At 55.5% G+C, this 12,087-nt stretch overlaps 3 protein-coding genes across 3 annotated transcripts in view; all 3 read right to left on the bottom strand.

Moving 5' to 3' along the window:
* The window catches only part of CLPTM1 (CLPTM1 regulator of GABA type A receptor forward trafficking), a 31,111-nt gene extending 26,434 nt beyond the window's left edge, over window positions 1-4,677 (bottom strand). Inside the window, 1 exon segment of the mRNA XM_007458549.1 lies at window positions 4,606-4,677. Within this exon segment, the coding sequence (XP_007458611.1) occupies window positions 4,606-4,677 (72 nt within the window).
* Window positions 4,678-9,332: 4,655 nt separating this feature from the next.
* APOC2 (apolipoprotein C2) lies at window positions 9,333-10,124 on the bottom strand. The gene is made up of 3 exons (XM_007458550.1): window positions 10,070-10,124; window positions 9,742-9,901; window positions 9,333-9,423 (listed from the first exon to the last, which is right to left on the bottom strand). Exons 1-3 carry the CDS (start codon window positions 10,122-10,124, stop codon window positions 9,333-9,335), a joined length of 306 nt encoding a protein of 101 aa, XP_007458612.1.
* A 1,110-nt stretch (window positions 10,125-11,234) lies between these two features.
* The window catches only part of APOC4 (apolipoprotein C4), a 2,938-nt gene continuing 2,085 nt past the window's right edge, over window positions 11,235-12,087 (bottom strand). Inside the window, exons 2-3 of the mRNA XM_007458682.1 lie at window positions 11,630-11,771; window positions 11,235-11,400 (exon numbers count right to left, since the gene is read on the bottom strand). Of these exons, the coding sequence (XP_007458744.1) occupies window positions 11,235-11,400; window positions 11,630-11,771 (308 nt within the window). The remainder of the gene's footprint in view (window positions 11,401-11,629; window positions 11,772-12,087) is intronic.

A 12,087-nucleotide genomic window follows, 5' to 3' on the forward strand; every position in this document is an offset into this window, starting at 1 on the left:
AAAAAAAAAAAAAAAGAGACAGGACCAGGACTGTCATGATGGCTGTTAGGTGGGAGCATTGCCCAGCCCAGGGCCGGCAGAGAGCAGGGGCTCAATAAACACCCGGGGAATCAACAAATGCTCCCTGAAGGGCTTGCCCTGAACACTCAGGCCACCAATCCACCCATTCCTGGGCCTCCCCAGTCCCCCGACTCCTGCCCCAAGCCCGCTCCTCTACTACGTCTTCTGTCGGCTTCAAACGCCCCCGAGAGTAGGGACAGAGGCTCCCAAAGCCAGATGAGGCTGCCACGCAGCTGAGGCCAGCATTTGTTAAAGCCGTCACTTGTCACTTCCTGTCCCCTTCACCAGCAAGAGCTCTTCCCTTTCATCTCCCAAGTGCAGAAGAGCACTGTGGTAAAAGGTGGGGCTCTGGGGTCTGACAGACCTGGGCTGTGGACCGGTCCCGTGGTCCCTGGCTGTGAGGGCTTGGGTGTGTCACTTCCCTCTCTGGCTCTTCAGCTCTCTGACCCAAGGGCCAGGCTGTGATCATACCAGTACGTTTAGGGTAGAACAGATTTCCTCTGTGTGTCGATAAAAGTAACTCCCAAGAACCTACTGTGCGCCAGGCCCGTGCTGGGCAGCAGGGTCAGCGGTAGCTCTGGGGTCTCTGCCTTCCCAGAGCTCAGGGTCTAGAGGGAAAGGTGCCGGCAGAACAGTAAACAGGATAATTAACAAAGGTAAACAGGAAAGTGTTCCAGGGGAAACAAGCAGAGGGGGTGACCGGGTGGTTAGGGAAGCCTCCCGAGGAGCTGTCTTTGACATTTGGGTGAAGGGTGTCTAAGGGAGAGAAGAGGTGTGGGCAAAGGTTTGGCTGAGGGGCGGGCGAGGTCGAACAGGCACAGGGCCCCCTTGTTCAGGGCTGGCCTCGCTCCTGGGAGCACTTGTTGGGGCGGGGGGTGCGAAGCAAGGGTTTGTAGCAGGTCTGAGCTGATTCTGGATCAAGAAAAGGAAGCTTGAGGCCGGGCGAGCATTTGAACCCACGTCTGGCTGGCTCCCAGGTCTGTTCTCTTACCTGCAATGGTGGACAAGCTGGCTGGAAACCCTCCCAGGGAAATGCAAAGGAAAGCCAAATGCAAAGGTGCCACTTCACTAGGATGCCCGTAATCAAAAAGACGGACAATCACAAGTGCTGGCGAGGATGTGGACAAACTGAAAGAGCTGTACACTGCTGGTGGGAGAAATGGAGCTGCCGCTTTGAAAAATACGCAGCTACTTAAAAAGCTAAATGTGCCCCTGCCATCCGAACCAGCAGTCCCACTCCGAGGTCTCTGCCTCCGAGAAACGAGAACTCTGCGTCCACACGAAAGCTTATATGCAAATGTTCACAGCAGTGTTACTTGTAAAGCCAGAAACCACCCAAAAGTCTTTCGATGAATGACCAGTGATGGATCTGCGCGATGGAATACTACTGAGCAATAAAAAGGGACACTGCTGGGGGCAGAGAAAAGTGCAAAAGGGAACAAGGGAGTGTTTTGCAGGGATGGGAGTGTTCTCAGACCACACCGTGGTGGTGACTGTACTGCACAACTGCATAAATGTACTGAAAGCCACTGAACTCTACACTGACAACAGGTGAATGTTACGGTATCTAAATTACACTTCAATAAAAAGGTAACTCTCCTGTGGCTCCACTTCCCTCAGAGTACAGGCAAAGTTGTCACCATGGCCTCTGAGGCCTGGCATGATCCTCTGCGCCCATCTGCTCTCACCCATCTCCCCTCAGTCACCAGTTCCAGCCACATCAGCCTCCCTGCTGCTCCCTCATCACACCTGTTCCACCTCAGGGCCTTTGCACTGGCTGTTCTCTTTACCTGAAAGGCTTTCCCCCACCATATGTGTGACTCCCTCCCTCATCTCCTTTAGGTCTTTGTTCAAATGTCACCTCCTCAGAAAGCCCTTCCCAGACCACTGTATTTAAATGGCAACCTCCTACCCACCCCTCTCTTCCTATGCTCCTCCCCACCTTTAGTTCTGCCCATGGCACTTAGCACCATCCGAACGCTGTATATTTCTCTTATTTACCTCGTTCGCTGTCCCTGTCCCCAACCCCACCCCACACCCCACTCCCAGCCCTCAACAAATACATGGGCTCCAAGAGGGCAGGGCCTCTGTTTTGTTCATAGCCGTGTGCCAGCATCAGCATGGGGACTAGCATGCAGTGGGGACTCAACCCACGTTAGCTGAAGCAATGATTACCAGAGCTGTGGGCCTGGTGTCCGAGTCCCTGCCTGAAGGAGGAGCAGGCTGGCCAGGGCGGGAGATTGCTGAGGGTCTGCGCGTGGGCCAGGAGAGGGCCGCGGTGGCTGCGGACGCTGCAGCGACTAAGTAGCTCCTGCGCTTGCGCCCGTGAGCCCACGCTCACACACAATCCCCCAACACCCACTAGGGGCCCAGGAAGCAGCTGGGGCCATGAGCCTGGGCCGCGGCTGCGAGGAAGTCAGGGCATCTGCCCTGACTGCCTGGACCCACCATGGGAATTCCACCTCAGCCCAGCCTCTGCCTCAAGACCCATTCATTCCACTAACGCTGAGGGCTTGCTCTGCGCCTGGTCCTGAGCTGGGAAGCGCTGGGCACACAGTGGTGACCAAGACAGTTCCTGCTCTGCCCTCCAGGGGCTCCCAGTCCACTGGAGGAGACAGACAGTGACAACCGAAGAGTGGGCAGGGCTGGGACAGAGGAGCCCAGGGACTGTTGGAGCCCTGACCCAGTCTGAGAGGGTCAGAGAGGCTTCCTAGGGGAGAGAACACCTGAGATGCACAGGACTAATAAGGATCAGGCAGGTAAAGAGAAACGTGCAAAGGCTACGAGGTGGAGAGAGAGCGTGAGGCACACTCCTGGAAATAAAAGAGCTTCACAGTGGCTGACGCTCCTCTTGTCCAGTGACTCAAGCAGGGACAATTCTGCCCCCCAGGGGACATTTAGCAACATCTGGAGACATTTTTAGTTGCCACGACTGGGGAAGGAGATGTGTGTGGTACTGATATCTAGCATGGCCAGGGATGCTGCTAAACATCCTACAATGCACAAGACGGCCCCCTACCACGAAGAATTATCCAACCCCAAATGTCAATAGTGCTGAGGTTGAGAAATCCTAGCCCAGTCTGAGGAAAAAGGGCAGATCATGCAAAGCCTTGATCTACCAAAGAATTTGTACTTAATCCTGAAAGCAAAGGAATAAGTCTTGAAAGATTTTAAGCAGAAGTGGGACAAGAGGAGATCTTGGGGGGGAGGGGTCCTCTGGAAGCTCAGAGCAATCAGGGCACCCTGAGCCCTAGTCTCTCTGATCACCCCCCACCCAATAATCAACAGAAACGCAGAGGGGGAAAAGACCTTCTTTCAGCGAGACTGGGAAGCCCCTCAAGATAGAGACAAACATTTCCTAGGGTTGCCCCCAGGGCCAGGCCCTGGTTGAAGATGCTGAAAAGATCCAGACCAGGGATGCTGGCTCGGTCACACAAATCTCACCCTAGTGTCCTCCCCAGGTGATATTATTTGCTCCTCCTCTGGGCTCCCTCAGTTTCTGACACAGACTTTTTCTCACCATCCTTGTCATCCAGGATTATAATTCTTTGCTTACACACCAGTCTTCTCTCTCACTCCACTGATGAAGGGACAAGGCTGGAGCCATCTTCGTGGCCCATCACAGGGCTGGCCCTCCTGTCCAATCCCACCATTTACCACTGGAGAAATGAAGGGGGAAAGGAACTTTCCAAGGTCACAGAGTGTCAGCTTCAGCTTCGTTTTCCCCTCCCAACCTGCACTCTTCTGCCCTGTGCTGCCTCCCACGTGTCAGTGACATCCCAGTGGGTGGGTCGACAGCACCTCCCTGTCACTCCATCGATTCCCTAAACGTCTGAAGGGTGGCTGCCTGAACTAGTACGTTCTGCAGCCTCAGTTTAGTTCAAGTGGCAATGGGCCGGAAGTCATCAGTACCAGGACGAATTCCGGCATAGGACTAGTTTATGCTGAAAATAAACCCATCTCAGTCCCGACCACCTTGCTTCAGCAATGGCTGGTAAGTTCTACAGGGAATGGATCCCAGATCTAACCTGGGTGACCTTCTGTAGGCGCCTCTGTCTGTTCCTTGGATTCCTGACTATAAAATGGGTCTGTCAGCCTCCACAGCGCGTGCCCTTATCCACGATGATTACCAGACTTCCCCAGAGTTAGAAAACTCCCAATCAGTCAATCATTGCCCACACCTAGAGCACCCCGTGAACGTCAGCCCATTCTAGGAACTGTCCTGCAGCCTGGAATCACGGAGTCCAGAACCCAGGGCGCTTGGGTACAAGTCTGCGCCCCTCCGCGCCACTGTGTCCTCAGCTCGAGCAACGAGCCTGGTGGCCGCCCGGCGCGAGCATGCAGGGGACCCGGCGCGCAACAGGGCCCCGCTCCCTGCACTGTCCAGCCTCCCGGGCTGCCCGGCCCCACCTGGGCCCGGTATTCAAGGTCCCTATGGGCAAGGAGCCCCCAGTGCACAGGATTCTGTGAAAAGAGGCAGGACACGCCCCGTGGGAGGCCCCCCGGCTGGGGAAGAGCCCCTCAGGCCCCTCTCGGCCTCCGTACCTGACCGGAGCTGCCTCCCCCGGCCGCCACTACGGCGCTGCCAGCCCCGTCCGCCTCCTGCGCGGCCGCCATCTTCCCGCTCCGGGTCCCCGCCCCCGCCGCCAGCCCCGCCCCGTCCCCGACGGCTCCAGCGCGATCGCGCGAGATTTCACGCTTTGCCCGACCGGCCGGCCACCGTAACCCGCAAGAGCGCCTCAGCCACGCCTCTCAGCAGCTGCTAAAGTCTATGAAAAGACCAAGCAGGCCACCGTACTCTCCGTCGCATCGCAGCCCATTTGTTTTCGCGTAGTAGACACACTGCATGCCCCGAACTCCCAGGGCTTTCTTGGCCAACATGTACGCTTCCCACAGCCTCCGTTCTTTCTGCCCCCCACGAATAACCCGCTTCTTCCAGTTATACGAGCCTCCTGGGTCATCCTGTCCACTTTGCCCCGCCTATTCTTTAAGTTCCAAGTTTCTTGAGCTTTCCCGGCCACCGTAACGCTTAGAGACGCTCCACTTGAACCACGCCCCTCCTGCGTTAAAGGAACCTTCCTGGCCTCCGCACCCAAGACTCGGAGGGCAGGATCTTTGGTCGGTGGCCTCGCTTTCAGACCCCTCTTCGTAACACAGCCCTTTCCTCCGACAGGTCTCCCTAGGTTATAGTTCTGTGCATTTAGTTACTACTTCAGTGTTCTCACGCCACCACACTTCCAAATCGGACCTTGTCAGCCCCTCCCTAAGCTTTCGGGCCGCCTAGTTTAATGCGCATGCGCTTTCCCTTAGCGGTCCGCTTTCTAGTAAACCTCGCGGCTATGGCCTCGGCTTCAAGGGCTCTAAGAACTCCGTACTTTTTCATTAGCTATCTTCCTACAGCTCCGGGCTTGGACACGTGTTGAAAGACCCTTGGCCCGGAGAAGGAGTTATGGAGGCCCAGAGAGGACAGAAGACTCAGCGGCTTTTAAACCTTCACCAGTGAATTGGGTGGAAGTCTGACCTGGGTTCAGACCCTGGTTGTGCTACTGACCGACTGAATGATCCCGGACAAGTGACCTATCTCTTTGGGCTTCATTTTCTTCCTCTTTTATAAGCTAGGCATTATAATAGCACCCGCTATTCCTCTCCGCCTTTGCCCCGCCGCGTTATTGGGAAGACCCAGTGAAATCAAGAATATAAAACACCTGGCCCGGGTTCTCCGTGTGGGGCTAAGTGATCAGTATCACGCACTGTTATTATGAACTTTACATATTATCTGAAAAGGAGAGCAGGCTTTGCATAGAGGTATTTTAATTATTTATTTATCATTTTACTGTCTACTGGTAATCCTCCACTTACCTCGAGGTCTCAGCTCAATAGTATTATCCCTCCTCCCTAGCCCCCAGACTGGGCGGGGCACCGCCTCCCAGTCCTCCTAGATCCCTGGACTCCCCACCCACTCCCTGCCCACTTTGTGTCATCACTGACAGACATGGGTGTGTCTCCAGCACTGTCCCAGGGCATGATTGCCGAGTGAAAGGATGAAACTTTGAGTGGGGAAGATGAATGAATTACCTCTGTGAACCAACACAAGGACAAGAAGAAACCTTGGAGAACTTCTTGGGACTACCCTGGTGGCACAGTGGTTAAGAATCTGCCTACCAATGCAGGGAACACAGGTTCGAGCCCTGGTCCAGGAAGATCCCAAGTGCTACGGAGCAACTAAGCCCGCGTGCCGCAGCTACTGAGCCTGTGCTCTAGAACCCGCGAACTCCAACTCCTGAAGCCCGCGCACCTAGAGCTGGTGCTCTGCAGCAAGAGAAGCCACCGCAGTGAGAAGCCCGCGCACCCCAATGAAGAAAGCCCTCGCACAGCAACGAAAACCCAACGCGGCCAAATTAGTTAATTAATTAATTTTTTTTTAAAAAGAAAACTCTTGCCCGGTCCCCTTCTCTTACAGACAACAATGATAGTAATAACGATTCTGTGACATTGTAGACCCAGTCTTCAAGTCTAGGGATGAAATGAACATACTGATGAAGTCCCCCAGAAGATGGGCAGATTGAGATTTTTGTGGTCTTCTTTTTTAAAAGTACAAAATTACACGTACACATATAAATAGAGAACCACAGAAAGCCCAGGCAGGTGAGGGGCTTTGAAGCTCATCTTCTCCGGTCTCATTGTTACCCCATCTCTGCTCTCAGCTCTAGGGCCCCTAACGTCCTCTCTCATATACCGCAGAGTCCTGATCTGTTGGAACACTAGAGGCTCTTAGCTAGACTGTGACCTCAGACAGGGCCCTTGTAAAGCCCTCCCCCATGTCTGCTGAGTGACCGAGTAAATTCTTCCATTCCTACTAACTGTTAAGTGAATCACAAGCCAGACCCACACTGCGCTCCACTAGGGGACGCCCAACACCAACCAGAGGCTGGGATTTCAGGTTCTAAGGGGGCTGGGGACCTGAACTTCTGGGTCCTGAGGAGAATGGATTGGAGGTCCTGAGTTCTGGGGGAGGAGGAGTCTTGGGGCCCGGACTCCTGGGGTCCTGAAGGGAGTGGGACTGGGGTTGGGAGCCTGAGAAAGGAAGGCGGAGTCTGGGAGGTACACCAGGATTGGTTGGAAGCAGAACTGGCCTGGGCAGTGGTTTGGTTTGGCTTGAGTCTGTGGGAAACAAGTGGACAGAGCAGGGATTGTTCCTCCAGGGTTTCCCCCTCCCCATCACCCATTGGGCTTGGCAGCCTCAGCTCTTCCCAGGCCCTGGGGACTTGGGGGCATTTCTCACAACCCTTCCCCAAGGCCCCTGTTTTCTGCTAGATTCACAGCTGCCCAGCCCCAGGACCTGGGAAAACTGCCCCAAGAGTACTGAAAAGGCTGGCTGGAAGTTAATGCCAAGTCTGTTAGGAGAATAGAGGCCCAGCATCCTCAGAGGCCAATAGCCTCGCCCATGGGATTTGGCGGCCCAGGACCACTCTCTACTACCTCCAGATACAGGAGTCCAGGCTCTTAGCCCCTCTACCCATGTGCCCCAGCACTGTCCTCTCTCAGACTGCAGGGCCTCTGCTCTTATTTTACAGCCTGTGCTTTTGGCCTGTAATCCCCCACTGCCCAGATACCCTCTTCCATCTGCTCAGACCCGGGAGACAAGTGAGTACTCCCCTCCCCCTACTTTCCACCAACAGTAGTCCTTACCACACTGCATTGTGACGCGTGCCCTGTGACCAGCCCAGCTGGGTCCTCTAGAGGGCTCTCCCCATGCCCCAACCCAAGGTGGCTGCCCCCAGACCTTGAACTCCTCACTTCCTCTCCTTTTCTTCATTGCCCGCGTTGCTGCCTCAAGTTATCTTATCCATGGGTCCTCTTGTTCACCCTCTGCCTTCCACCCCCTCAGCCTCTCTATGTGTGGCTCAGGATGGACCAGAGCTCCTGGCCCTGAGTAGGAGCTCAGGAAGTGTTATTACTATTGCTAATAAGAAGAGAACAGCTAAAAAGCATACCACAAAACGGTAATCAATAAAACCATGTGACGGACTTCCCTGGTGACGCAGTGGTTGGAAATCCGCCTGCCAACGCAGGGGACACGGGTTCAAGCCCTGGTCCAGGAAGATCCCACATGCTGCGGAGCAGCTAAGCCTGTGCGCCACACCTGCTGAGCCTGCGCTCTAGAGCCCACGAGCCACAACTACTGAAGCCCGCACACCTAGAGCCCGTGCTCCGCGGTGAAGAGTAGCCCCCGCTCACCACAACTAGAGAAAGCTCATGCACAACGAAGACCCAACGCAGGCAAAAATAAATTAAAACAAACAAAAAAACGTGTGAAACTGGGTCAGGACCCAATCAGTACATTTTTGCGGGGGCCACGTGAGGGCAGGTGTGTCTCCAGCACCTGGTTGTGTCTCAATAAATACATGTGGGACAAATGTATAGGAACTGGCACAGAGCACAGCGTTTACAGTTCTGTCCTCTCGGGTCTCAGCCAACCTGGGCGCTGCCTTGCCACGCTCAGCAATGACTCATGGGCACCGCTCTCCCCTCTGCCACAGGGCCACTGGACACTTCACTGTGATGGCACATTCAAAGTGTCAGCCCAGGACCCGGACATGGCCAGAGTCCACTGCAGATTAGCTATATCCATTTATCATTTTACAAATGAGAAAGCCGGGAGTTCCCTGGTGGTCCAATGGTTAAGACTCCGTGCTTCCACTTCAGGGGGCACGGGTTCGACCCCGGTCAGGGAACTAAGATCCTGCACGCCACGAGGTGTGGCCAAAAAAAAAAAAAGAAGAGAAAGCCAGACCTTGGTGAAAGGCAGTCTCCAATTATTGTTGTTATGATTATTCATTATTATTATTCACCTCTTTATTCCCATTGACCAGGTTAGGGCGATATACATAGAATAGACGCTAAATAAATGTTGGTTGGACAGCATCAGATCCTCCATCTTGACCTTGAGGTCTCAGAAAAGCAACCATATCCAAAAGAATAAACTTGGCTTTTTTTTTTTTTTTTTTTTTTATGCTGCGTTGTGTCTTCATTGCTAAGCGTGGGCTTTCTCCAGTTGCAGGGAGCGGGGGCTACTCTTTGTTGCGGTGCCTAGGCTTCTCATTGCGATGGCTTCTCTTGTTGCTTTTTTTTTTTTTTTTTATTGATAAGAAGTCAGACTAGAGTTGGGAGCAAGATGCTGAGAGTTGCTAGGAAGTGGGGGTGGGGTATAGATCAGGGGACCCAAGGGGTTGCTGGGTTCTGGACTCCCCCTGAGATTGGGGGCCCAGCTGTTAATGTTCTCCCTTCAGCAGAGAAATGACCTGGTCAGTAAAAATCCCTGCATAGGTGGTCATAGCTGCCGTGCTTTTGCTGTATATGTCCCTGGGGAGAAAGGACAGAAGGGCTGAGGAGGAGGGGCTGGGGGCTGGGAGTCCTGGGTCTGAGGGAGGAGGGGCTGGGGCCCAGAATCATGTGTCCTGTGGGAAAACGTGGCTAGAACCCAAACTCCTGGATCCCTAAGTAGGACAGGGCTGGCATCTCAGAACCCCGGGTTCTACTGGGACTGGGGACTGGGAGCTGAGATCCCTGGGCCTTGAGATACCAGGTCCAGGTTTGAACCTGGACTCCTGAGTCTGAGGGAGAACGGGCTGGGGGCTGGGAGTCCCTGTTCCTGGGGTCGGGGTGGGAGGTGGGTGATACCTGATTTTCTCATCCATGGTGGGCAAGTATGTCTTCTTGTACAGCTTCTGGGCAGCTGTCTTGGCTAGATCCCAGTAACCTAAGAGTGATTCCTGCACCTTGGTGAGCAGGGCAGGGCTGGCAGTCTCTTCTTGCTGGGGCACAGGGTCGCCCCGGACCTCTGCAGGAGGAGATTGAGTTAGGGGAGCTGAGGGGCCTGCAGCAGCAGGAGAATGAGGCGGGGAAGGGGAGGAATGGGCAGGGGCAGGGCCAGACAGGAATTGGGCTGCGAAGACGCTTGGGGCATCCCTCCCCTCATAGCCCCTCCTCTTCTACTGGCCACACTCACCGAATCCCAACACCAGGAGGATGAGAAACAGAGCCAGGAAGTATCGGGTGCCCATGGTGTCAGGAGACCTGGAATGCTGAGGAGGGTGTGGGACAGGGCCACAGGAGGTGTCTAATCCTAGGGTCCCCCGTGCTCAGGGATACCAGCCTGGGACCCCCTCTCCCCCTCCCCCCAACCTGAGTCAAACCCCTAATGGCTTTTGACTTGGGCCTCACTTCCTAACATTCTATGATGCTACTCCCAATTGCTGATTGTAACATTTTAAATTTTTTTTCTTTTTTTGGCAGCCCTGTGCTCTTGCAGGATCTTAGTTCCCCGACCAGGAATTGAAACCCGGCCGCAGAAGTGAAAGCACTGAGTCCTAACCACTGGACTGGCAGGGAATACTCTAAATTCCATGATTCTATCACTGGAATCTAATATCTTGACTCTTGCCATTTCTGCTTTAACAATCTTGGACACCTCCTGCAGTCCCCCACCCGCCATGTTCCTCTCTTACCGGACTCTGGCAGGCTGTCCTCACCAGCTCCAATCAGGCAGAGAAAGGCTTTATAGCTCTTGAGGTCCACCCCTTCACAGCCACCACCCCGACCTCAACGCCTAGGCCAAAGTCCTGGCCAACAGAACTGCTTGTGGGTGGAGGGGGGAGGCTGTGGGCAGAGAGGGCAGTGACATCCCTGAGGTCAAGCCACAGGAAGCCTCCACTCTGAAGATTCACCGCTGAGAGAGACAGGCTGGGTGGGGAGTGTGGAGGTGATGGGGGCTCTGGGTGCCCGCCAGGCACGAGGCCTGGGGTCTCCATCCCGTGGGAGGTGAATGCAGAGCGCTGAAGGAGGGGCCGCTGGGGGCGCTTGTTAACCCTGCCTGGTCTCCAGCCTTCACCCTCCACCCCAAACTGAGAAGCCTGAAGTCCTCCGCGCCGTCCACAAGCCTGCAGTGGTGGGTCTCAGCACTAGGGGAGCAGGGTCATTCCCCCCCCCCGGCCCCCCACTCCTCCCCCCACCCCCACGGTCGCTCCCCTGCCACGTGTGTCACTTCGTGTCGTCAGTTCCTCCACTCCTTAACCTTCGGGGGGCGGATGGGGTGGGGTTATCTCTGGCAGCATCCGGGAGGGACTGGGACAGGGACAGAGAAGAAATTCTTTATTGCAGAGGCCGTGAACACTTTAATCCCAGTAGCTGTCCCCGCAGAGCAGCTGGGGACACAGGTTGTAGGCCTTGTTCAGGAGGCTGTCCTTGGAGCTTTGGAGCCAGGCCTGGGTGTGGGAACCCAGGTCTCTCAGATGGTCATCATAGTAGGTCTGCACAAAGCCCTGGAAGGCCCTGGGGCCCCTGTGGACATCACAGTGGAGACCCCAGCTACCCCCCCGAGGCTTCTGCCCCGTTGACCTCTTCCTCCCTCTGACCCAGGAGTCCCTGCTCTCACCTCTTTCTACCCCTCTGGGACCCAGGGGTCACAGCCCTGCCCCCGCCCTGTCCTGCTCCCTGGGAACCCACGAGTTCCGGCCCTGCCCCTCCTCCCTCAGACTCAGGCCCCCAGCCCCGTTCTGCATACGCGCACCAGAACCACTGCCAACTCTCTCTTGTCCTGGTCACCAGCGGCTCCATCCACTCCTTCACCTTGCCCGGAACCAGGCTCCAGGAACTACTGGCCGGCTCTGGCGGGGGGCTCGAGGTTCCCCCAGGCCTTTCTTGCTGACATGCTAGATGGGATCAGAGGGCAACTTGGGACGTCTGGGACCCCAGAACCCTTCCATCTCCCTTTCCCTCCATGCTCACCGTCACCGTGGCTCCTGGTGGCCCTTTGCCGGTCCTCTCATGGCCTTCTATGTCCCTCTGGCCCCTCATCCCCCTTCAGCCAGCGGTCATCTCCTTTCACCATCTGTGCCCGGGAGCCCCATCACCCCTGCGTCTTCCTGGGGTTTTCTCCCTCAGTCTGTAACGCTGCCTCTCTGTCCCCTGCCCCGCTCCTGATGCCTCCCTCACTTCCTGATCTTGCCGCCCGCCCCCCCCCCCCCC

This window comes from Lipotes vexillifer, unplaced genomic scaffold (genome assembly GCF_000442215.2).
Source record: "Lipotes vexillifer unplaced genomic scaffold, Lipotes_vexillifer_v1.1 scaffold371, whole genome shotgun sequence".
NCBI lineage: Eukaryota > Metazoa > Chordata > Mammalia > Artiodactyla > Lipotidae > Lipotes > Lipotes vexillifer.

Coding starts and splice junctions, on each gene's coding strand:
- APOC2 (XM_007458550.1), bottom strand. CDS start 10,124: ATGGGCACCCGATACTTCCTGGCTCTGTTTCTCATCCTCCTGGTGTTG. Junction 9,902..10,069: donor CCTCCTGGTGTTGGGATTCG/GTGAGTGTGGCC, acceptor CTCCTCCTGCAG/AGGTCCGGGGCGACCCTGTG. Junction 9,424..9,741: donor ACCATGGATGAGAAAATCAG/GTATCACCCACC, acceptor CTTTCTCCCCAG/GGACATATACAGCAAAAGCA.